Source organism: Micropterus dolomieu, linkage group LG07 (genome assembly GCF_021292245.1).
Source record: "Micropterus dolomieu isolate WLL.071019.BEF.003 ecotype Adirondacks linkage group LG07, ASM2129224v1, whole genome shotgun sequence".
NCBI classification, from domain to species: Eukaryota; Metazoa; Chordata; class Actinopteri; order Centrarchiformes; family Centrarchidae; genus Micropterus; species Micropterus dolomieu.
In genome coordinates this window covers 27,685,003-27,712,027 of record NC_060156.1, presented here as the reverse complement: position 1 = coordinate 27,712,027, position 27,025 = coordinate 27,685,003, and the positions used below count along the sequence as shown (strand labels likewise).

General features: G+C 40.4%; 1 protein-coding gene across 1 annotated transcript in view; it reads right to left on the bottom strand.

The window, feature by feature from the left end:
- Positions 1 to 27,025, bottom strand: part of htr2aa (5-hydroxytryptamine (serotonin) receptor 2A, genome duplicate a) — an 84,849-nt gene that overhangs the window by 18,528 nt on the left and 39,296 nt on the right. The window contains exon 2 of the mRNA XM_046053930.1: positions 21,799 to 21,999. Within this exon, the coding sequence (XP_045909886.1) occupies positions 21,799 to 21,999 (201 nt within the window). The remainder of the gene's footprint in view (positions 1 to 21,798; positions 22,000 to 27,025) is intronic.

Genomic DNA, 27,025 nt, shown 5'->3' with positions numbered 1-27,025 from the left:
CTGATGTCCGTAGAAAGCTCTTTGGTCTTGCCCATGGTGGTGATGTTGGATGCTGGTTGTTTGGGTGTTGACAGGTGTCTTTTATACAGGTAACGAGGTGAGGCAGGTGTATTTGATGTAGATAATTGGTTGGGATTGGGGCTGTGTCTTAAAGAAAGACTAACTGGCTTGTAGGAGCCAGAATACTTGCTGTTTGGTAGGGGGTCATATACTTGTTTTTCCTCATCAGATGGTCATCAATTTTTATAAATTCATATGATGTGATTTTCTGGAATTTTCTTTGGGATTCTGTCTTTCACTGTTAGAATGTACATATGATTAAAATTGTAGATTGTTGCATTCTTTGTAAGTGGGCAAACCTGCAAAATCAGCAAGGGGTCAAATACTTTTTTCCCCCACTGTAAAGGGAACATTGCTTGCAAGTTTTATAAGTCTGAATATTTTTTGGCATACCCCATTTTTGGCTTTTGGGGCGCACGTACAGTTTTATAAATGAGGCCCCTGAGCTGCTACTTCCTTCCCGTTTTGAGTGCTTTGACTGATCCAGGACCATCGTACCATGGTCAAATGTCAATTTCACATCTGTAGCTTAGTTAACTTGGTCTGAACCAGGCTGCAACTGGACCTTGTATTTCAGTAATTACAGACAGGAACCAGGGATACTGTGTGGTCATTAGGTTTTACTTAAGGACGACCAACTAACAGATTGACTTTGCCATTCATACAGCTGAGGTTTCATGCACTCCAATGGAAGTATTCATCAAAGTTTTCTTTCAGCAGTGTTTCTGAAAGCTCGACCATGATACAGCAGTTTTTTGTCCATACTGTATACCCATGGGCGCCGGGGGGAAAAGTTAGGACAATTCCAAGGGTCCCTGACTGACAGGGGTCCCCAAAAACTAATTATAAGCTAATATATTATTCATTATGAGTCTGTAGATGAGTCTCTACTGCAGCAGCGGACAGTAAAATGTGAACAACTCCATTCAATCCAAATGTTGCGCACATTTAAATTTCTAGAAAATCTGCAAATGAGGATGTGAATAAATGTGCGAGTTGGGGGCATCAAAACAAACTTTCTGGTGGTGCTAGTTCTCCGGTCGCTGCCATTAAACCACACATAAGAACGAGGTGATGTCATTTAAAGACGCTTCAGTCAAAGCGGTGTGGACAACATGATAGAAATCAGACATTTCTGCTGGTTTCATGTGAGGACTGTTACAGCATCCTCTTCCCTCCACACACATCTGATGTTTCCAGCTCTTCACTTTAAGTCTCTGCTTCATGTACGGCAGCATTTATTCACCCAACACTTTGATATGAGTTTTGGTTTCTTGTGTTAAAGTTTGTATGTTTCCTCCCTTGTGATCACAAATGGACTTAAAACTTCAGCAGGAAGTAAAGATGAGAAAATAAAACCTAATTGCTGGGTGACGCAGATGTCTTCCTTCAGACTCCACCGAGCAGAAAAGTGAAAACAAGCCTCACAGGAAATTTGTTTGTAATGAATGTGGTTTGTGTCAAAAGACGTTTCCACTCCAGTGAATCAATATTATATGTGTTTATCCTGCAGAAGCTGACAGAGCCTCACAATTGGACAGTTTCACACATGAACATACTGAGTTACAGACTCTGTTTATTACTGTTGGTCAATGGGCGCTTCATCTTTCCTGTTTTCTCTCACTTCCACAATGTGAGACGCACATTTTGAACAAGCGCTTCTAAAAAGCGCAGGGAGGTGTCACAAGAAGAAATCTTTTACTTGTGCTGGAGTAAATAAGTCATTATTATTATTATTATTATTATTATTATTATTATTATTATCATCATGCTTTAAATAACTCAAGTTCTGTAGCAATGCTGCCCTCTTGGTAGCACTGACTACATACATTCTTCTATATTGCATGAAAGACTATCAATAATTCTATGATATCAAACATTTTCCTAATTTGATTGTATAAAAATGAATTGAATTTCAATTAAAAATGTATCACTTCAGAAACAAAATTTTCTGAAATAGTCAGTTTGTCTTCTCCAGTTGCTGTGTGTGTGTGTGTGTGTGTGTGTGTGTGTGTGTGTTCCAAAATGACATAATCCAGACTGAATCATTTATGCATTTCTTCACAAATATGTTTCTCCACACAAACACACACACAGATATGTTCAGCATGCATTCATCTGTGCCAGTGTGTGCATGTACACCCCCTCTCCTCCTCTGTGCAGCAATGTGTAAGTCCTGATGCTACGTCCAATCAGATCAGAGCGTAACCACGATTCACCACAGGAACATTAGCAGGCTTGACTTAACGCCAGCCACCACACTCCCACGAGAAAACATCAGCGCTCCTTTCTCCTCCTCCACTTGAGAAACCTAAGGGTGTGTGTGTGTGTGTGTGTGTGTGTGTAAAAACTAACTGATAAATAAACCCTGAAATAATGTCATTGGGCTCATGGACGGCGCGGCGTAGCGTGGCGCTGAGGCGTGTTTGGCCTGCTATGTTTGGCCGCCTGAGGGCGGGACCTGCAGCCCGCCACGCTGACATCACGCTGCTGAATTCTTCTTCTGTCGACTCTGTGGAGCATCAGCTCAGTTACACCACGGCAGAGCTTTTTATTTTAGCTTTAACCTCGAGATATTTACATATACATGTTAAACATATAAAGAATCTGCCAAGCACGTGTGTGGGAGAGTTGAACATAACGCTCTAAGGAAGTGTCACATTTTAGCTGGAGAGAGAAGAGAATTAAATGAACATGTCAGAAAGCCGAGTTACTCTCCTAAAAGGAACCAAAAAAAACCCCCAGCTAATTACAAACTGTTTGAAGCAGAAACGGTGAGAGAACACACTCTGGAACAAACTGAGAACTGTCTAAGGAACACACCGCTGTTTCTGCCCATTTTGTACAAATGGTCCACTTCACTGCTGAGTGTTTTTACAAAGAATACCTTCAGCTTTCGGACTGTCTTACCTTCCAGGCAGCCACTAGCGTTATTTCACTTCAGTACACACAAGACAGTTTTCCTTCAGTTTCATCATGGTTTGTACTGCTCAGCAAAAGATCAGAGTACTCCTTCCATCGCTGCCCTGGTGACGTCATTATGATATCATCACTAGGGGTGTGACGAAACGTGAAATTGGGTTCACAAGAACAAGACCATATTTTAACACCATTTTTAATAAACCTTCAGTGACAAAATATCCATCCATCCATCGTCAACCGCTTATCCTGCGTACAGGGTCGCGGGGGCTGTGACTGGAAAGATTGTCTTTTATTCGACTAAAAGTCACAAAATGCAAAACAGTGCAGGTGCATTTTAAGATGTTTTAACTAATCATCTTGGACCCGACCCGACCCCGGATAAGCGGATGAAGATGGATGGATCTTTTAATAAATGTCACTTCAGTTCTACTTTCTGAGTATGTATTACCATATACAGTAAAAAAATTGTTCGTGTCTGTCACTGTTTACAGTTTCCACCGGGTACCCAAAATGCTGCCACACAAATGACTTAAGAGACGGGGTTATCTGCTATGATAATTTCACTCTCGCATTCCGTTCGCGAGACAGGTTTTCAATATTGTCACAATTTAATATTGTGAGATCTCATCACACCCATCATCACACATTATACTACAGTTTATATAGTTCATATAGTTACATAGTTTATAAAGTAACAATACCACTGTCCTTGTGTAAAAACACAAGTCATGTATTCAAAAATGAACTTAAAGTCAAAAGTATTAGATGAGCATTGAAATATAAACTGCTTGCGTTATTTCATCTAATAAACTTGAGGAGAGACTATAAAAAATACATGCATAAAAATAAAGAATAAGGAAAAACAAAAACATATTCTTAATATGTGAGCATGTGTTAAAGCTAAGGAAAGATGGGCGAGTTAACATGCAGACAGTGCTCCAACTAAAACTAATCCCAATTATAAATGTTTGTCTGATTCTCCTTATACGCTGATCACAAATATCCCTGCATGCATGAATTAACAGAGGCACAGTTCTCAGCTGAATGCTGATGACTGATGTTACATCACCAAAACAAGTTTCTCGTGGCCTCTCGAAGGCTGAGAAGAACACAAAACTTGTTTCCTGTAAAAGTAAAGAGATAATAATAAAAAATAATCAAGATGAAGAAGAGGAACTTCCACTGAGAAGACATGACAAAATAAAGAAGAATCATACAAGTCATGTCAGACACCTCAAGACTGCAAATTTGGTCATGTGAAATAATATACTATATCCATTAAAACTGGGTTTCATTATGTGTAAAACAAGAGACAGATGTAAGGCCTCTATATTTGTTATTGTTGTCACAACGGCGTTGCCAGGTCATTTTGTTTTGACTGCAGCCCGAATGTAACTCAACAACAGCAACAAAAATATTTTCCATGTTAATATGCAGCGGATAAGAGCTAAGGGAAAGAACGGAGGCTACTTGCAATAATATTGCAACATTTTGAAGTTCACGTAACGTGACCCCCACCGTTACTCTGAGAGAGAGAGAGAGAGAAATGCTCACAGCTTCAGGGCTTGTCCGCTACTTCTGAATTGTCTGAATTGAATTTGTCAAAAGTGTAATCAATAGCCTACATTTAAATATAAATGTTATCGGTCAGTGTCTAGTCAATGTATTAACACAAACGGTTGACAGTCACCACAAAGTAGTGAGAAAATATCATGACACCTGACCACGACACAGACACCTGACGCTCTGTGTCCTGCTGTCTCTGTCCCCCTCGCTGTGAGACACTACTGTTTCACTGTCTCCAGGATACTTCATTCCCTCTAAAGCGGTTTTGAGCTGCACTTTAAAAGTGAACATTTCTGTGGAATCGTGGTGATATTTCTGTCTGATCACAAGTGTTTTCAGTTTCGGTTTTCTTTCTCTGGTGAAAAGCAGTGCGCTCGTCTCATCGAATAGGCTACAAGTCAAATAATTTATTTATATAAAAAATGGTCAACGGTCGTCCCATAAAGCATAAGCCAATACTGATATTGGGCTGGCCCAATCACATCTCTTACTAGCCCCCACTCTGTCCCCCTCTGCTCGAGCTGTTTCTTGTGTTGTGTTTATAAACTCCAAACAAGAATTAGCTACTGATTACTGCATTACATTCTAGTATATTTTTATATTCTGAATTATCACCGGCCACCTATATTTTGTCCTTCCCTTTATAAAACTAAATATATTTCCACCATAAATTGGTGCAGAAAATGTCTCCAGAATTCAGGAAATTAAGTGTTTAATGCTCAAAATCTTCAGGGGGAGGGACCGCCAGACCCCCCAGTATTTCATTAATAAATATTTTTTTACTTTATTAAAATTAATTTAGCTAATTTATCATTGAGATGAAAAGGTGCCATATGCACATTAAGAAAGACTTTAGGCTACTTCAGGCATGCCTACATGTATGTAGACTCAGCTGGGATTAAATTGTATGAGAAAGGTTGATCTACAGGAGAAACAACTGTACTGACAGCAATACAGAATGCCCCTCAGCCTTACTGCATTATATTACACTATATTTTTTTCATTTTGAATTGTCACCTGAGACATTTCCTCAATAAACTGGTGCAAAACAATTCACCAGAATGCAGAAAATTAAGTGTTTAAAGCCCAAATTTTTCAGGGGGATATTATCAGTAGTAATTCATAAAATCATAATAAATGTAGGCTACATATATATCATTTACTGTTGCTTTATAAACGTACGTTGGGTAGATGGCAATGGGGGTAGATTTCTGGGCTGGGCTAAGCCCCCAATGTTTCAAGAGCCTGGAAACGCCCCTGGAAAGTCATATATCAGTGCTTTCAGAAAAATGTTAGATAAAAAGTGGTAATTAACGTTTTGCCTATATGGATATTTTGGAAAACATATTTTCCCCCTCCTTTTAAAAAATATAATAATTCAGTCTACACAGCTGTTTTACAAAATATTTCTGTCTACATGAGAATGCAAAAACAATAACAAATGCTCAATATAGTCTATGTCAACGATTCATCAAATACCAGAAACATTCTGAGCAAGCAGGAACTTCCGGGTCTGTAAGTGAAGCCGATGCTCAAGTGCCAACGTGCCAATCACAAACCAACGGGTAAGGTCACGGTGGCCCACTTCTTTTATACAGTCTATGGGATTGAGCTTATTTTCCTTTGGAGGTAGTAAAAAGCCATGTACTTGTCTACTTTAAACTGCAGAAACTTTTAATTAGAGCTCGGAGTGCTAACCAAACGGAGTCTTTTACTGTTGTTTCAGGCACATGTTATCATTTACACAAAGCAACAGTGGCAAAGCGCAAATTAAGGTGATGACTTTATGACAGGATCACTCCTTTCCACACGGATACACAGAAACTGGAGTTTTGAAGAAGATGTTTTAAAAATCTCCATCTTGGTGACCTGACATGGCTAGCTATCATGTGCACCATCTCAGTTTGGCTAATTAATAAACACAGCCTACAGCTGAGGCTAATCGGAATGTCTTCAGTTCATTAACATGTTGACACTAGTTTAAGATCACCAAAAGTTCTTACAGCTTATCCTCAGAGGAACATGAAGGTCTGTTTCATCACAATTCATCCAACAGCTCCTGAGATGTTTCAGTCTGAACCTGAGAGATGAATATTCTACATCTCATTGTGTCTTTCTATTATCTGGAGTATTCTATTGTTTTTTAATACTCAGAAGATAGTTTATATGTGCACTGCTTCCCCATTCAATCACTCTCAGCTAAGTGTATAACTGTCTGCAGAAGAGCTGGACAACACGGTGAAACAGTCACACGTATCTCCAGAAACAACCAGATCTCCGATAAATTACATAACTGCATTCATTTATTGGTAATGTAAATGATGAGCGACTCCCAGCTATCATGCTTTGGATCTGGACTAGGAAGGAAGGCTAAATTAGCTATCTGCAGCTCCGGCATGACGCGGCCATTAGCAGCCAGAGTGCGGGATGACAGAGCTAATGAAGTGGAGGCAACAGGAAGCAAACAGAGACCTCAGGGCCGCGGAGGAGCTCGGGGGCATTAGGCAAGGCTGAAAACTCGCCCCAAATGCATTAGTGCCTTTGTTTTCAGTCAATAAAGTGTGGAGAGAACACAGGAATATACCCCTGTGGATGAAACATTCTTATAAAATAAAACTGGCTTGGCTACGAAGCAGTGGTGGACAGTAACTAAGTACATTTACTCAAATACTATACTTCTACTCCACTGCACCTCAGAGGGAAACACTACATCTGACAGCTTCAGTTGTTTTTGTTTACACACAAAACATACTAAGGGCCCGATTTACTAACATCCTGAATAAAGAGTACTAAATTGCGTGTGCATTCTAAAATATTGCACGTGCAATTTTAGTACCTGGTATGGGTGATTTACTAAGAATTATTGAGTAGATGACAACAATAGCAAACACAGTGGAGGTGGTATTTAAATGAGTTTTGCGTGTTATGGACCATCGGGAGGGAAAGCAGCCACAGCGTAAAAACCTTGGTTTGTTTCGTTCAGTGCATCCCGAGTATGTGGAAATCCTATGTACCTGCCTGAGATTGCACTAAGTACTTGGGACAGCACACCTGGAAAACTGCTTTAGGAAACCCCAGCAGAAACAGCTACAGTAGGGGAGAGCGGGGTATGTTGTCACACTTTTCACACCATCTAATATTTACTGAGCACCGTACAAATGTCATACCAAATGAAAGAATGAAGTCTTGGGAAGAAGTTTTGTATTCATTAAATCTTCACATCTTATCTCATTATGGAGCTGTAGACTGCTGAATAGAGAGTGTGCACTTGTGACAATTTGCCCCATCGGCAGGTAAATTGTCACACTGGATTATCAAACAGTTAGAACACTTAATTGTGAATATTGATTTAAATTTCAAATTGTAACCAGAACTAAAAGTAAAATCAATCAACAATCAAGCCTAGAGCATATGGAAAATAAATAATTTAATTCAAAACAAAAATGTTGGCAGATCACACATTAAGTGGCACAACCTCTTTCTTTGAACTTTAAAATCAAACGTTCTCTGGAGTGCAAATAGATCTATGGTAACTGAATGTAATGCTGCAGATAACTTGCTTAAATGTATAACTTCTTAACTAAACAGATGTGGTGTTTAACACACAAATGCAACAATGTGCATTTTTGTATGATGTACATACAGTATGTATCTGACTAATCAGACGTGTTTAGAGTCACAGTTCTGGCACACAGAAATTGCCCATTTGTTGCATTTCACACACTTAAACCAGGTCTTCTTTGGAATACTGTAGGAAAATGGCTCCACATAGATGAGGCCAAAAAAGATGTCAGCTGCTTACGTCAAAATCCTTAGCTGTACTTCTGATTGATTTGTTCTTCAACTTCACCTGCCTGACTGCCTTTAACATTATGTCATTTGGTGTACTGTCTTCTGTTGATAATTTTCTTCCTTCCTTCAAAAACACAATAATTACACAATCTCACATTTTTTTTAGCATGTTCTATGTGTTTATTTGCACTGGGGCAAGTAATCACATGTGACAGCTTGCCCCAAAGTCATTGAGTCAACTTGCCCCAAAATGACATGTGTGCTAATGTTGGTTAAATCTCAAGGTTAGCTTAACATAGCACTTCAGCTGACAAATCAAAAGACACGTTATTGTCTCCTCTACTTTGTGCAAAGTTATAATTTTGAACATTCACACCTAATAAGGTTGGAATACATAAAATGTAAAGTGCAAATGTTTTACTTTTGAAGCAAAACAATAATAAAATTGTACTCACCTCAGATTAGAGTGACCGTGACCACATGTGAACAGGAAGTTGAACATAGAAAAAGAAGTCACACAAAATGGCTATTTGATTTTTGACATAGAGCCTCTAGTGTTGGAGTTATGAGCAGTGTGACAACTTACCCCTGCTCTCCCCTTTGCTGGAATGACCCAGACGCGAGGAAATGCCAGCAGATCTTGCTTCATCCAGCCAGAAGTAACAATTACTGACCGTCCGCACCGTGCCCGGTTGCTCCACGATCCCCTGTACCCTGGCCCTGTACACACCCTCTTCCATACCTACAATGGGTTGTGTCGCTATATTATGCCCGGCGCGCTGTGAACAGTCGGTGATCATCCCCTCTGGCTGGATAAATTTTACGCGTGATCCGTGCACTACTGCAGCTGGAGGCTCTCCGCAGCGCCACGCAACTTTCTAAACTCTTCCATCTCACGGAGAAAAGAAATCAGGTCAAAAAGAAATTTGCTTTATTGGCATGAATATTAATACAGTATTGCCAAAGCTAAAGGAAAATACAAAAAAATTCTATTCATATAGTTCATCTAATAAATAAAATAAAACAATTGTATTTCTATATATTATAATAATATCTAATATTGTTAATTTCTCTACGTTTTCTTTCATTACTGCTGTGTCTCCTTCTGGCAACAATAACAGAAGAAATCTCTGCGCAACACTTGGTGGTTTGCACCTTCCTTTCAAACGTGTTAAATACAGAGACTGTTGCACTCACATGAAATTACGTTTAGGTTTGGTAGATCACATTGCGTGTAGTAAATAAATGTATTTACATGTTACGCCCCAAATTGCATATTCATTAAGGCAAAAGTAGGCTTGGCTTTTGAAAGACGTCACTCTGCGTGGACACCGTTAGTAGATCAGCTTACATGTTAATTTGCTGGTGATATCAAGTTTGCACAGGTCCTAAGAGTTTACTTGTTATACTTTGTTATTAATGACACAGCTAAATCGATTAGTTGATTCAAATTTTATTGGCAATTATTTTGATGATGAGGAGCCCCTGGCAAACATAACCATACTATAAGTACTTTTTACATTTGATACTTAAGTATTTTTAAAAGAAAGTACTTTTTTATTTTGACTTATGTAGAAATTTAAATTAATTGAAGACTTATACTTTTAGTGGAATAATATTTACCAATGGTATCTGTACTTGTATGTACAGTATTTGTGTACTTCGTTCACCGCTGTGAGCCCATTGAGACGTGCAGATATTGGACTACACAAATAACTCTGACTAGTCTTCCACCTAATAAAATGCTTGTTGTTTAAATTAGGTTCCACCTAGGGCTTGAAAACATGGGTGTACTATGGGTAACAAGGGACACTCTTCAAGTCTTAACAGCACATTGTGTGATTTTCTCCGGCAGTGAGCGTGAGCTCCTCGTCATATGTAACAGCGGTAACTCTTGAAAGATGATTTGGTCTCATCCACTGCGTGATGGTGTTTCCCCCTTTCCTGATTTCTTATTTTTTTGCATGTTTGTCACACTGAAATGTTTCAGATCATCAAACAAATTGAAATATTAGACAAAAGGTAACACAAGTAAACACAAAATGCTTCTTTTTAAATGAAGGTTTTTTATTATTAAGGGGGGGGGGACAAAAATCCAAACCTTTGGGACTCCAGTGAACTACAGTGAGAGCCATTATCCACAAATGGTGATAGAGGAGCCAGCCTACGAAAATCACCCCAAGAGTGCAGCAAATAACAAAACAACAAAAAAAACACAACAACATCCAAAGAACTGCAGGCTTCACAGTTAAGGTCAGTGTTCATGACTCCACCATAGAAAAGAGACTGGGGAAAAATGGCCTGCATGGCAGAGTTCCAAGACAAAAACCACTGCTGAGCAAAAAGAACAGAAAGGCTTGTATCAGTTTTGCCAGAAAACATCTTGATGATCCCCAAGACTTTTGGGGAAATAATCTGTGGACTGATGAGACAAAAGTTGAACTTTTACGTCTGGTGTAAAAGTAACAAAGCATTACAGAAAAGGAACATCACACTAACAATAAAATATGGTGGTGGTGGTAGTGTGATGGTCTGGGGCTGTTTTGCTGGTTTAGGAACTGGAAGACTTGCTGTGGAAAATGGAACCATGAATTCTGCTGAAGGAGAATGTCCGGCCATCTGTTTGTGACCTCAAGCTGAAGTGCACTTTGGTTCTGCAGCAGGACAATAATCCAAAACACACCAGCAAGTCCCCCACTGAATGGCTTAAGAAAAACAAAATGAAGACTTGGGAGTGGCCTAGTCAAAGTCCTGACCTGAATCTGATTGGGATGTTGCGGCATGACCTTAAAAGAGTGGTTATGGCTCGAAAACCCTCCAATGTGCCTGAATTACAACAATTCTGCAAAAATGAGTGGGCCAAAATTCCTCCACAGCGCTGTAAAAGACTCATCGCCAGTTATTAAAAACATTTGATTGCAGTTGTTGCTGCTAAGGGTGGCCTAACCAGTTATTATGTTTAGGGAGTAATCGTTTTTTCACACAGGGCCAAGTAGGTTAGGATTTTTTTACCCTTAATAATAAAAACCTTCATTTAAAAACTAAATGTTGTGTTTACTTGTGTTATCTTTGTCTAATATTTCAATTTATTTAATGATCTGAAACATTTCAGTGTGACAAACATGTAAAAAAAACAAAAAAAGAAATCAGGAAGGGTCAAACACTTTTCACACCACTATCTGTATGTTTGCCAAACCAAGCAGTTACTCCTTGTCCAAGTGATTTATAGTGCATCTTTGGTTCATTGTTTGAACCCAGAATGGGCTCATTACTGTCACACGAGGCCAGAGAGCATTGTAACCCTAACTAGGCAGTTTTTATGCATTAACTAAACAAAACTGCAGCAGTTTCACAACGTTAATCACATCTTAAAAAGGCGTCTTATACTGACGCCAAAGGGTACCTTCTGCGTTAAAGCATCTATATTTGACGCCTTGGGATGAGGACATGCAGGGCCCACTATAAACTGACAAAAAGAAACTCTGTGGCCCAACAACATTAAGGCTACAAACAGCCCATATGTGAAATTCATTTGCAGGTTTGGGCCATTAATTTGCTTATGTGTGTGTGAATATATAAAGCCATGTTCATTATTTTTTGTCTACATAGGAGTCTGTTCTGCTGCAGCTCTATTTGCATATCAGTCAGATCATAAGATACATTAATGGAAAATAAAATAATATGATCTGGGCGTCAGTCTTAAAGGTGAGGACAACATGATGAGCATCTGAATGACAGCCAGTTAAAAACATGACTTTTACTAGAAATTAGAGGACAATTACAACATTAATGTGTTCTTGGTGCAGAGAGTCTTTTCTCCAGCGTCCTTTACTTCTGCCATTAGAGGAATATTAAGGTCAGTATCTTTCATGCTGATGCTTTTGTTATGCTCATTTCTTGTTGGGATGTTTCATTAAAGGTCATGATGACTTTGTCCATCTTTCATGAGTTCTCTCTTTGTGTGGTGGTGAGAGTGGAGAAAAAGCCTGAGGAGTTTGTGTGGGCCTTGTAGACGTTGGGTATATCTACCTTTTCACTGTTGGTGTTGACAAAAGCCTCTTTATTCGCAAAACAAAGTGACATTTTTTCCCCTGACAGCAGTATCTGTCACATTTGTTGGTGCATCTCCAGCAGCTCTTGCCTGAAGGTCAGGAGATATTCTCTTTTTGTAGCAGACAATAGGAACAGTCCACTTTTTAGACAACAACTAAAGAGACACTCTTTGAGTTTGATGCTGAGCGTTTCTCCAGTTCAAGATGAAATACTGATCATGCCTAAACCTCCTCTTTACCTGATCGTTGCAGTTCCTGTGAATCGTTATCCATGAATCTGTACTTTCGACACACTTGCTGCTATCCCACACGCCTCACGTCTACATTTCTTTTCACCACAAAAGCTTTGAGTGTGACTCAGGAGTCAAATGTCCTTCTGGACCGTTCTGTTGTGGATTTATTTTCATTTGCTTATCCCGTCCTGTCTTACAGTGATATTCTAAACCACAACAAAACAACCACAACGGGACACAAAGAAAGTTATTGGTCCCAGCTGTTCTCTCCCTTTTTTTTCCTGAGTTGAAGATTTGATTTGATTGGTTTACCCAGTCGCCTACTGGGAGTCCCTCTTCCTTCCAGCAAATTTTGGAAAATGCACTTATTGGCTTTCTTACTGAGCATTAGATGAGAAGACAGATACAACTCTCATATCTGTACAGTACATATGAAGCTACAGCCAGGAGACTGTTAGTGTCAAACAAAGATTGGAAACAAGAGGACACAGCTCACCTGGCTCTGTACAAAATTAACATTTTATAACTGGCTTGTTTTATGTGTACATAACCAATGTTTGAGGTTATGTGCCGGACTGTTTCTTGGATGGGACCAGAGTTCTACTGTTTTACTTATCTCTTTATCTCTTTGTGGCCATTTTACGTCTGTGGCAAGCAGGAAGCTTCCGGTCTGAGACGTGAAGCCGACACCAAGTCCCTTAAACCTGCATTCTTTTGAATGGCCAGCAGGGGGCGCCTCTTCTGGTTGCAAATAGAAGTCCGGCTTCATTAGAAATAATGGTAAAATGGGGCCTCAGCAAACACTTTCCTAATGAGTTTATGGTCTCAATCGCTAGTTTCATGTCTTCTTCAATACAATATGATGTTCATTTAGTAAATTATGGTCCCATTTAGAGGAAAATAGACCAGAAAGCACAGTATGCTTCAGGGTGGGATTATCTATGACTGAAAAGTTGTTACCATGGCGACCTATCAATCAGGCTAGAGTGACTTGTACCCATGGCACTGTGTAAATTTAACCAGCACCGTTGAAAAAGTTGATTAGGAGTTGGCTGTTCACTTTCGCTGGTGAGTACATTTAGTTTTAAGCCTGTTGTTCACTAGACAAAATTCTCAATCCTGTTAAAATGACAGTTAACGTGAATTACAGATGCACCTCCACACGGCCGTTAGCTACACAGTTTTGTCCAAATATAGTCACGTCTGGTGCCGCTGGTTGCAAAAAATCAACATGGCGGCGCCCTATCAGCCAAACTCAGGGCTTCAAAACTTCAGTCCACAAACCAACGGGTGACGTCACGATGACTATGTCCACTTATACAGTCTATGGTCTGTGGTCGTTTTGCTTTGTGTTGTGTCTCTTTGTAGTAGTTTTGTGTTTCTCTGTGGTTGTTTTGAAGCTCCAGCCACAGCAGATCCACACTGACTCTCCTCTGCACAGATATTATACGAAATACTACAGTAAATAATACAAAACCTTACTGGAAACCATCAAAAAGAGTGTCAGATGCAGATTGTTTTATAGCAAAGCCTATTCTGTCTAATTTAAATTGCTTTACTGTTTCAGTGTATAAAATGTTTCTGCAGCCTCAGCATGCAGGAAGGATAAAGAAAGCAAAAACAATCACTGGATTGGAATTGTTTTGCAGATACAGTACGTAATAAAAAGACTCAAACAAACAACAAAAATCCTGATGAGGACATCTTTGTTTTTAACTGAGCTCTGTGACTTTCCAACAGTCACTTGAAACACAGCCCCTGGTTCAGTTCAATAATCCAACCATGCAAAAGTGACATTGTATTTTTCAAGGTGACATTTCTCTTCATATTCTCATCTTGTACTATTGACATGTACGTCACTCTCCAGAACAAACAGCTGCTCTTCTCTTATCTTCCAAAATGAGGATAACTCAGTTACTCTGTGTGCTGTAAATCATTAATGTCGAGCTATAATGTTCCTGCCATCCATTCATTTGACAACAATGATAATAATAATATCTGGGCACTCTACCACCTGGACAAAACGTAACTTTTCCACCATTTCTCATCTTAATTAGGTTAGCGTGAATGCATGTCGGTTAATAATGAGAAAAACAAATCAATTAAGACAGGGAAGTGGAAAAGTTTTTGGGTAATTCAAGTTCAATCAAATAACTGATAGTTTATTTTTGCAGTTTGCGAACTGAAGTATTATCAGCTGAAAATGAAATATATGATTGTCATACTGTGCTTTATTCTCCGCCCTGTTTGCACCAAGCGAGTGTAAATAACGGCCGTACAGAGCTAATCTGCACTCTGCTCGTCCCTCCCACCACCTCCACCACCGTGCGGCAGCAGGCCTTCGTCTGCTGCACAATCATTACATTTCCTGCTCATCTAGGTCCATTGACCTGAACAGCTGGATACAAGCCAGAGAGGCAGAAGCCAATTATCAGGACCTGATTGTTCCCTCGCCTCCTTAAAAATTATATGGAGTCATAAACGTCACTTTTGTCTTGAACAAGGGAAATTTGCATCTCATGAGCAGCTGACTGCCCTCCTACTCACACAGTTAGTGTGTTTGGTCTCTCAACGCTCTGTTTTCCTTACAGTTTTGTGCTTTTAACCGTGGCTTCTCCATGGACAGGTTTCAGTTTAAGTATTTACAAACTCAAAGGACTGGAATTTGAACTGGATTATTTTTTGTATTTTGTTATTTCACCAAAGCATTTCTGAATAACTCTTGTCATCTGCAAGGAGCTCCACTTACAAAGGGCATTTCAATGAAGAAGGGCATCGTAGATGGACTGTGTGCTTCCACCTTGAACACTTAATTATTTTCAGAGCCTTGGACGGAAGAATTCACATAGTGTGCCCAATTTTGTTCTTAGTAGAGTTGTGTAGTACATTTTATGTCTCTTAGGTTGGCGCTTTTCTTCTAAAGCCATGCCAGTGTGGCTCTAAGGACAGTAATGTCCGTCGGTCCAACACTTTAGTCTATTTGATGGATCAAATCATCCAGTCATGAAGTTCTGGACAGACATTCATGTTCCCTTTAGGGTGAATTGTAATGAATTCGAAATAACTGCAGAGCTAGTTACTGTTAGCATGCTAACACACTTACACTTAGAAAATGAACATGGTAAACGTTATAGCTACCTGCTGGACATCAGCATGTTGTCATTAAGCAATCAACATCACAGCTGCTAGCATTTGCTCTTAGTTTTGTTAATTTAAAAACACAAAAAACAACTAGACGAATACACACACAGGCACAAATATGACAAATGCTATAAGCTAAAAGAAATGGACAAAAACAACAATACAACCAATCCCTTCACTAACGCAGTCAACACACGTACTGTGAACCTGTAGAACACACCACAGCAAGAAGAAAGCAAATTTGGGTGGGGTGGATGGTACCTCAAACTTGTGCTTTATTTGAGTATTTCCATTTTATGCTATTTTCTTCTTCTACTCCACCACATCTCAGATGGAAATATGTAGCTGATAGTTAGTTTCAGATTCAGACTGTTAATACAAAATATAAAGCAACTAGTAAATGATATTATAGGCAGGGCTGGACTGGGACAAAAAATCTGCCCTGGCCGATTTTTAACAAATGCTTTCAAAAGGTGATGTGGACAACTGCCATTTCAAACAGGTTCAAACAGGTCCCTTCAGGTTGGGATACTCCATGCGTACCTCCTGCTCTATCTGTCCCTTGGGCCTGTCACAGGGACTCTGGCCCTCTGCTTCACTATCACACGCCTCCTCGTCTGCCTGGCAGTGGCCACGGCTCTCCTTTACGCCTTCAAGTGCCTTTGACTGCGCTACGTCTGATGTTGAAGCTACTGCATCCCTGATAGCAAACATATCGGAAATTTCCATACATTTGGTGGCAGCCGTCTGAAGACTTCTTTATTTTTTTGGCCCGCAACGCAAGAAACAGAGAGCAGGGGGGGAGGGGGTGGGAGCCAGTAAGAGATGTGATTGGGCCAGTCCAATGTCACTAGAGAAATGATGGTCAAAAGTTTAAATGCAGGACTTGACGAGTATTAAAAGTATTACTACTTTTACATTACACCACTGCTAAGTCCTGTGTGTTGTTAGGTTTAGGTAACAAAATGAAGTTGGTGAAAGATTAAGGTTTTGGTAAAATTTTAATGAAATAATCTACAAAATCGCAGCATCTACTAGACTCCATGCAATTTGCTTACCAAGCATCCAAATTGGTGGAAGAAGCTTTTGCAACTCTGTAGCATCCTTTGCACATTAACTTGGAAACTTCAGGCTAATTCAAAAAGCTCATTCCAAAATTTTATTTGCTGACTTTTCTTCTGCATTTAACAACATTGAGCCCAGTACTTTAGCACAAATTTTAACTGAAGAAATTTTACTTGAAGATGGTCTGAACTCATAGATTGTTGATTTTCTTAGCTGCAGAATACAGCAGGTCAGAGTCGGCTCGTCACTCTCTGACAAGGTGACCACTTGCATAGGAGCAACACACAAACTCCTGCATCAGCACTTTTCCTAATAAGCATCTTTTTAAGTATGCAGATGATACCGCTCTGGTCATTCTTTTATATGACAGGGAGACAAACTTGACTTCTTCATTGACAGGTGTGAGAAGTATAACCTTATCCTAAATGTGTCCAAAACAAAGGAGATGTCAAGTGATTGTTGAAAAGCACAATCCCCTAAAGCTACTCTTTTATATGGGGAAACTATCAGAGTTAAGTACCTTGGCATTGTGCTCGACCACAAACTCAAACGGGACACGGACTGACAGATTCAGTCCCAAAATTGACACTAAAAAAGGCAAACAGCATTGGAGGTGCTCAGGGACACCCCCTTGCCTCTTCATTTGAACTGTTGCCTTCTGGATGCTCCTCGGGTTACAACAGATTTCTTAATGAAATGTCTTAATGAATAATGATTGGGTACGGTCACAAGTCTCTGTGTCTGAAATTGTGTTCATTGTTGTCCGTTTTTCTTGTCTTTTGTTGCCAAAATGCCATCTGATTTCTGCTGCAAACAAACAAATAAACATGCCTTTCCTGCAACACTGAGATATTGTAGGAAAATGAACTGTATTTTTAATAAATAAATAAATAAGCAAATATAAGCAGCTGTTTGCATGTTTCCTCATTATGTTTCTAGCAAAATGTATTTGCTGTTGCAAATTAGTATCAAATAAAAATAACTTGTAGGAGATGTTGAGTTTAATGTGTAAATACAACTGGAGTTTATTCCCACATGGGCTGCTGTGTACGTCTGTCGTGTCAAATATGAGTTCATTTTACCAGTGCCATGGATTCTTATAATTTCCTAGAAAATAACTGATTTGTTACATTAATATGATTTTCCTTGAAATGGTATGGGTAATTTGGCAATAATGATGATGAAATGAGACAGTGTGCAGTTGGCACATGTCCAAGTAATTAATCCCAATACATCATTGTAACATAGCAAAAAGGGGTGTTGACTGAGCACACGGAGGTCTGCAGAGCATACACACCAACAAATATGAAAAATATTTTATATTGATTGGGTATTTATTAAATGAATTTAAACTGTGAATGCAATGAGAGTGAAGTGCCATTTAATTTATTTCTAGAGGAAACTAACTGGACCATAACCCCTTACCCTGGGTGGGACTTTGTTATGCTATGCTATGTATACTTTGTTATACTGCTTTGTACTAAACTGAATTATGATTGGCAGCTACACCAAGGTCATCATAGTGTAATACAGGACCTGATATTTATTTATGTATTGATCTTACAGCCTGCCAAATATTATGCGACAAACCTGCAGCCATAAATTTGAACACAGTCAGACTGAGCTGTCTTACCTTAAACCAGGTGATTTTACTTCCCTTCTGCTGTGCAAAAACATCCACATTATTAAAATCCAAGGCTAATCCTTTAGGCCGGCCTAGGCCCTTCTTTCACTGTCCTGGCTCTCAGATTCTTTCTTCATGCATCACAACTTGAAACCAAGCTCTGTATTTGAGTGTCCAGCACTTTAAAACTCAGTGGATTAGAAAAATACTGTGAATTGGTGTGCACTGAGCTACAGTCCAGTTTCACATCCTGCTGCTCAGAGAAACAAAGACCCAATTCAGATGCAACAATGGTGACTCACTAGAGGGCAAATACACGGACGTCTTTCAGTTATAGTAGGTTTCTGAAACTTATCAACTTATATGTGCGCTGAAATAGCCTGTAGTAAAAAGTCCTGTCACTTTTTTTACCGATGAATTTACAGTGGTTACCGTTCTACAAACATATTGGAGCTGCTAATGCTGGAATTTACCCACTAATACAAACTGAACATGCCTTACTGCTGCTCCTTCACATTAAAAGCAGTTACTTGACAAAACTCTGGGTGGCTTTTATTGTGAAGCAGCCATGTGAAATGCAATCTATTTGTCATTGACATTGGCGCCAAGTAAAAAATAGGCTGGAACTGGAAATATATTGCTGTGTGGGGTGGCCATGACCAGCACTGGCCAACCCCTGGCTTTGCCACTGCTTACAACTTCCTGGAAAGTTACAAGAGTTTTACAGGACCCTTTAAACAACTTTTGAACTCTACAAAAATTCTCACATGCCCATATGTACTTTGAAAGAGTTTTTGGTCACATAACTGTGTTAAATTGGTGTGCTGAGGGTGCTGCAGCAGCCCTACCTATACACGAGGTGTATTTTTATTGTTACAACCTACCTCTCCCTACAGTACCTCTTGTTTTAATAATTGTGAGCAGTGCAAGTTTTCCTGATGGTCTCCTTTTATGTTTTGTGTAGTGTCCTGTAGGATTTTGTCTGTATTGATCTGTTGTTGCTGGAAAGTTTGGACTCTCCTGCATGAACTGAACACCGTGCTGCCAGTGTAATTATTGTGAAGTAGATTTCCTAACTCTGTTGTTTGGCCTACATACTGTAAAATCATATGTTGGGATCATTTACAGTAGAATAAGGACTCCATACTGCACTCTGCGTCTGCTGAACTAATGCATTTTGTCTCCCATCTCCTATACTGTACATCACTTCTTTAAGAGATCTTTTCATGACCAGTATGAAAAAGAGAAACAATCATATTGAACATACAGGTGGGGATGTAACTATTGTTTTAAATCATCTTTACTCTTCATCGAGCAAACAAAATATAAACCTCTGAACCCTGATGTTGAAACATAAAATACACACTAAATCAAATGAAATACTATTTAAGTTGTTTTTCTCTCTCCTTGGATCTTTTTGATGGTTTGTTTAACCTTCATTTTCCCACAGGCGTGTCACTTTTGCTTTCATCAGAAAGCCTATTTATGTGTGGTTTTCTGATGGGAAACAGAGAAAATCTGTCTGTTGAGCAAAGCACAAACTATTCAATTAAAGGCCTTAAAATTTCACGGTTTCTCAACATATTTTCAGCATCCTGCTTCTGAACTGCAAGTTCTGAGTTTTTCAGCCTAATTTCCCTGTGAATAAGCTGCCTGTTATCCTGCTATAGTAAGTGTTGTGCCACTTGTCCTCCTGCATACTCAACCCTCAGCTCAACCACCTCTTGTGTTCTCTTGCTGCCTCCTCTGTCTAGAATTCACTGTTTTTTCCTCCAAAACTCTGTGTTCAGTATTCCTCCTGCTGCCTTCTGATCTACACCGGACAGACTTCTCAGCCAACTCCATTACAGCCTCCTTATACATCTCATCTTCTCCTGTCACTTACAGTGGTGGAAGGTAACTACTCAGGTACTGTACCTGTAGCCTGAGTATTTCAATTTTATGCAACTTTCTCCTTCTACTCCACTACATTTGTCTGACAGCTTTAGCTACTTTTCAGATTACAGGTTTTAATAGCCTCTGCCTCTCCCAGCAGAGCTATAAATTCCCCTGAGGGAATCGCTTCCAGGACGCCAACCACAGACTCCAAGAAGTCCGGGTACTCTGAGCAGCTGTCTGGTGCACAAGCACACACAACAGAACCTTCCCCCCCAGATAAGAGACTCATAGTCACAAAGAGAAGACCCTCTAAGAAAAAAGTCCAACACAGCAGTGCTCAGCCAGTGGGCTTGTGAGTATGTGCCGCGCAACTCTGGAGAAGGAGAGTCCAGCCTATTTCCAGGTGTTTGGTTCCTAACCCGTGCTATGTGTAGAGGTGAGCCCACTGGCTCTGGCTCCTTCCCTGCCAAAGAAGTGACATTCCACATAGCTAGGACCAGTCTGTGATGCCTGGAGTAGGCACCCCTAGGTCCCAGGTTTTTCCTGCAGCCTGGCTTACAAAGCACCCGACCCCAGTGCCTATCCCTGCTGGTGGTGGGCCCACAGGTCAGCAGGAAAATGCATCGTCACAAAAACAGGCTGTTTTTTAGGGAGTCGTGTTTCTCACAGGACAGCAATGCTGCAAATACATGACGATCTTATAGACCATGATGCAATGCTGCAGATTAAACTACCCAACAGGATATAAAGGAGTTAAAATGACCAGCTGTAAATGAATGCAGCAGGAATATTAATCCAGAAACATCAGATTTAATAGAGAAACATTGATTGGAACATTTTACTTACTCTTTATACTGCAAATTTAGCTGATAGTACTTACCTTTTTTGTTACTTAAGTAAGGTTTTGAATGCTGAACTATGTGTAGGGGAGTATTTTCACAGTGTGGTATTAGTACTTTACATTTCTTCCACCACTGCACTGGTGTCTGCAGATGGTCTGTATGTCCAGCCCTCATAACTAAACAAAATAGGTCGATTGTCAGTTGTCCCAAAATAACATATACTGTGTGAACGTTGGAAATGTCCAGTCCAAGCGACAGGCGTACCGGACTTTAAGTACGTTACCTAAGTCACGTGACTTCACTCAACCTGGTATGTCATAAATGTAATGTTGTTGAACTCCTAAACTCTGTAGGAGCTGTTGTCTAAGCGGTGCGCTCTGTTTAAAAAGAGCATCTGATGTTGTGAATATGAAATTCTTCATTCCTCCAACACAAAATGCCCCCCACATTTCAAACGCAACTTCTTAACTTGCGTATATGTTTTGTTGTACCGTGTTAATAAACTCTGTAGATTTACGACAAAAGTCCGAGCTTGAAGACAACACAGACGCAAACAGAAACAAACCTCTACTGACACAATTCGTTCATTTTAACATGGTGTTCTTCTGTGTGTGTGTTCTTACCCACTGAAATCGTCCACACCGCCATGATCTTGATGCGGGCCTTGGTGTGGGAGTTGAAGCGGCTGTGGTAGATCGGGTTTCGAATGCCGATGTAACGATCCAGAGAGATGGCGCAGAGGTGCATGATGGACGCTGTGGAGAACAGGACATCCAGGTAGATCCATATGGGACAAAGGTCAGAGGGCAGCGGCCACCCATAATCTGCACAAGTGGACGGATGGAAAGGTGAAGAGAGAAAAAAATGTTGTGTAAATGTGTTGTTAGTATCTGGGATCTGATCTCATTCGATGCTGGTACACCTCTTACTGACATTTGTGGCTTCTGACATTTCCCACAAAACCTTTGAACAACCCTTTCAAGAGGCTGAAAACATAAAAATGGTTCTGGTTATTGTGACTGCTCCTGTGTCTGCCATTGTGACCACACTCTTTACACAAAACCCAACCAGCTTGTCTGAATTGCTCACACTTCTCTTGTTGCCATAATAAACCCCTATAGTCTCTGGTCTACAGTGATGCTGCTCACTGATCCTTCCAGCTCAAGTACTTACAAGTAACATGTTCCTGGTTCTATCACTGTCAGCTTCAGGTCATGTTGTGCCCACAAGGTCCAACACCGTCCAACAGGTGTGCTTGTTTAAAAACTTAAAAAGAGTTTCGATATCACGAAGAAGTTTTAACGCCTGTCTAAAGAAGAAAAGCTGATGTATTGATTAAAAGTGCAGTGGAAACAGACTTCATGTTTACCATAAACGCTGCCATACATGGAGCAGTGACTTAAAGTGACAATTGTTTGATGAAAACACCACATAGCATAACGCAATCCTAATAATTCTGTATGTTTTTACCAGAGTAATCCTGTAGTTATTGTATGTTGACACTTTCCCACTCAACTCAACACCTGAGTTGGGTTGAATGTGGCTGTGACGCTGAGTTCATTCAGTTCATTTGTCTTCCGTCACAAGTTATATATCCATTAAACCATTTCACACATTTAGGTGCATATTTTAAAACATTACAGCTAAATGAAATGCAGGCATCAACAACTTCAATGCAAATTAATTCAGAAGGATGCAAGGTGACCACAACATTAATGGAGCTGCAGAAACTCTGGAAATGAGCTCTATAGATAAAAGCTGCCTCGTCTTGTTGTTCAGAATATAAACAGCATTTCTGCCTCTATTCATGTTATTCAGAATATTTGTATAATGTCAGTGTGCATGTTGTTGCTGCATCCCACCTGAGATGGCATTTAAGTTAATTAATGGATGGATATCTCTTCTGAACCAAATGTACCCTGTGGTGTTTTTATGAGTTGCATGCAACCATGCCAGTGTTACTGATATGTACAGTATGCACAGCCTTTTTTTTCTTTCTGGTGGAGTGGAGGCCTGTGGTAATAAGTGACAGCAGGACTTTGATCTTTTATCACATTTTATAACATGCCACATAAAACTTTTGGGGATTTTTCAACTTTGTTTTGTTTTTTACAGGGCATAAAACAGATGAGTGGAAACGGGATTTAACTTTCTGTCGGAAAAGAGTAAAACGTCACAGGAAATCATCTTGGTTGTTGCCTATTTATTACAAATGAAACAAGAACTGTAAACATGAAGTCACATGTAATCACAGGTTAACTCATGTTATCTAGCACCTGATGTGGCTGGTTGTGTTCCCTGGTTTCACAAAGAGCTCATCAACACATAACTGATTTTACATAGTAGTCCAGACTCTAGCTGGACCTCGTGTGATAAAAAGTGAAAAAGAAATGGGACACAAAGTGGATTCTTGTGTACATAGAGGAGCTGCAAGCAAGACTTTATTTCCTAAAGTTTCTTCAACACAACAAACTCCTGGGGGTTACTGGGAGTCCCTCATAGGGATCCTTTCCATTACGTTGTCAGACACCTGGTGTAACAGTCGGAGCCTGTCGCTGGCAAAAAGAAGCACTTTTTGTGGACGCCATTTTGACCAGCGCAATCGCCCCGAAGGAATACCGGCCATCAACTGCACGGATTCAAAACATTTTGTACATACTAGTCACTTAAACACCAACATATGTGGAAAAATAGAGCCCAGGTTTAACCATCCTCTAATTAACCTTTAAGACTTTACTGCCCTCCACAATCAGGCATTTCCCCTTAATGTCAGCAACTTTACGATGCAATTAGAAATCAAGTTACGTAGAAACAGATCCAAGTTCCTCACTCAGTGGTGAGTTTAAAAGAGGTGGCCATGGCCAATTTAAAATCTCTCCCCCGCATTAATGGAATGAGCGTTTTTTTGACCTTTAATTAAATGCTGCATGTAAGCTATGTGTTTTGTTTGCATGTCGGCTATGCCTTTTTTTTCTGTCTGTTTGGGAAAAGTCACTGAACACAAAACAGAGCCGAACTATAATTAATTATTTCCTGTGTTTTTAGCTTTAGAGCTGGTCTTTTTCATATGAATGGACACTAATGACACACTGGAACAACATTTGTTTTCGTCCCTGCTGCCGACTGCATTTGTTTTAATGCCACTGCAGTCTGTAATAAAAAGCATTAGCCATAGTGATGGTGTTCATGGACTGGTTGCCTGTTCGTAGCCTCTAAAAAGCTAATTACACAGTGACCACACGGTGATAAATGGAATGAGTCATACAGATGGAACCTGGCCCGAGGCTTTAAAACATGCCTCGGACTGAGAACACGCTCCAGATACGTCCACGCTGTCTGAGCTGCAGGTGCACAGGCTGCAACTACACATCCACGTCACATGTCACACACACACACAGTCCTCTCCCTCATGGCCATCGAGCTGCGCCCACAGCAGCCATCTCTAAATATAGTCCTGTAATTTGGTCCAGAAATCACTCAGCTGCAGAGGGAAATGACATCATAGGATATACATTTTCGGGCATATTAGTCTCAGCTATTCAGTTTTCACCAGTCTAGGCTGTAGTTTGTCTGTTCCTATGGTGACACGGTAACATTTTCTATTTTTAGATTTTGGACTGTTGGTGGTTCAGGATCAGCAAAGTCTCTGCTCTGGTGGAGATAGGTGGCCGTCTAGGAGTTGCCGCTATCCATGCTAGTTAAAAAGGAACCCCCAAGGCATTATATATGGACTCATGGTGAAGACTCCTTGGCGCCAATTTGTAACGCACTGGGAAGCCCCTTAGCGTCATTGTTCAACGCACTAGGGGAAGACCTGTAGTGTCATTTATGGACGCTACAAGCAGGTGTAGGCATAAATAACAGAAAAGTCACAGTAAGGAGGTGGCTGGGGTGGACAGGTGGGCCAAAAGCTGTACTTTGACTCAGGAGACCGGTGTTCGTTTCCTGTGTGAAACAAAATCAACATGCCTGTCCCAAATATTGGCAGGGTGACTTCAGTGATTTAAGCAAATAAAGTTTTACAGTACATAAATTAAGTAACGTAGTTAACAAAAACCATGATGTTTGCCTAAACAAGTTTAGTTGCATATTTAGTTTTGCTAACTTGACCGCGGGAGCACTACATGTCCAAAAACAATGCTAAAGGGTACCCCGCGTCTCCCTGATAACTCCCGGACCAACTGCGTCATCGCAATCTACGTTGCCAAGTCGCCTCAACAAAGATGTGGGTGTTGATATTTTAGATCTGCTATTGAAGCTCTGTTGCAGCAGCACTTACCTGCTGACCATCAGCTGAGAACGAATGGATGATGAAAATCAAACCTATTTTTCTTTCAAAATAAGATCAACACTTTACTTTTTGTCTCCACAGCTGGAATACACTCTGAACACAGTGTCCTGCTTCCTCAGCGCTAACACAGCAGCGTGTAAGCACACAGCGAGTCAGCTCAAATTAGAAAATTCAAACTCAAGCCGGCAGATGAAAAAACACCCATACGAAACTGGGGGATGTTTTGTAGCCAAGGTGTACCACTTCCCCAGGACCCTCCCCCCGAGAGTGTTGACAAAAATAGCCACTGAGCTGAGGGGATTACAGCCACATCATCAGGGGTATTCAGGGTGAGGAGGAAGCATTTACCCTCCTCCTCCTCCTTCTCCTGTCATTTCCTCTATACGAGAGGTGGGGGACGACCTGATCAAGGCTTTTATTATTTGGGAAGAGATGACTCATCCGTGTCGCTCGATGTCACCATGGTCACCGCCAGACTCCAGCCTCTTCCTCCTCATCTCTCCTGCTCTCTTTTCTCTCAGTTTTTCATTTCATCTTCCTCCTCTGATGGTCATCTTGCACTCAAATTGTTTTTGACCTCCGTCTCTCTCTCTCTGTCCTGTTTGTTTCGACTGGTTTTGCATTTGTGAATCTCTTTTGGTCTTTATCCAGTCACCAACAGCCTTCTCTGCTTCTCTCTGGTTAGTTAGTTTTTTTCTTGTAAACTAAAAAACTCTTAGATTTTTCCTCTCCGTCTTGCTCTGCTTTAGTTGGAGATAGAAGTCCGTAGCTCAATGGCTCTGAATACACATACAGTCAAACCGTGGGTCACAGGATGGGTGGGATGTGAGACAAGCGCACTGCAAGTAAATGCCAGGCGCTCCAGAGTAACCATGGCAACAGCTTCTGTGCGCTACACAGCTGTAGCCTATTTAACTTAGGTTAAAATAATAGGCTACATAACTTTACCTGATAGGCCTTCATCTAGTTTTGCGGGGATGCTCTGCCATGTGAATTCCCTCCTGTTGATGTCCTATTTAGTAAACAGTAATAGATTCTGGAAACTTACAAACAGCGAGAATCAGTCTCTCTTCCAGTGATTTGTTCGTCAAAAAGTTCAAGACAAGTCAACTTCGTCAGCGGGCGGGTGTGTGCGTGATGCGATATAGGGACACTTGCTACTGAACAAAGACAGTTTATGCCAAAATGTTTCTGCCTGTTCAGAACATCAGAACAATACAAAAAATAATTGTGTTATTAATGTTAAATGTGTTTTGCATTTTAGTTTAAAGGCCATTTTCTGCTGTGATGGCTCCTCCTAAATTAGGGTTGGACTGTTTGGTTCTGATTGATGACGTTTGTGCTGTCACTGAGGGCGCAGAGGGAGAGAAGGGAGGCGTGAACCTTCTCATTTTCTGCATTATTTGATAGAGATATAAGAGAGGGTTCAGGCAGGGGAGAGAGGGGATGACATGCTGCAAATCCCTGGGCTGGGTTCGACCAGGTGAGCTACCGGGGCGCCCATCTCAGTCAAATCATTAAAATCCTCTCCAGGATCACAGGACAGGAGATTGAGGTGG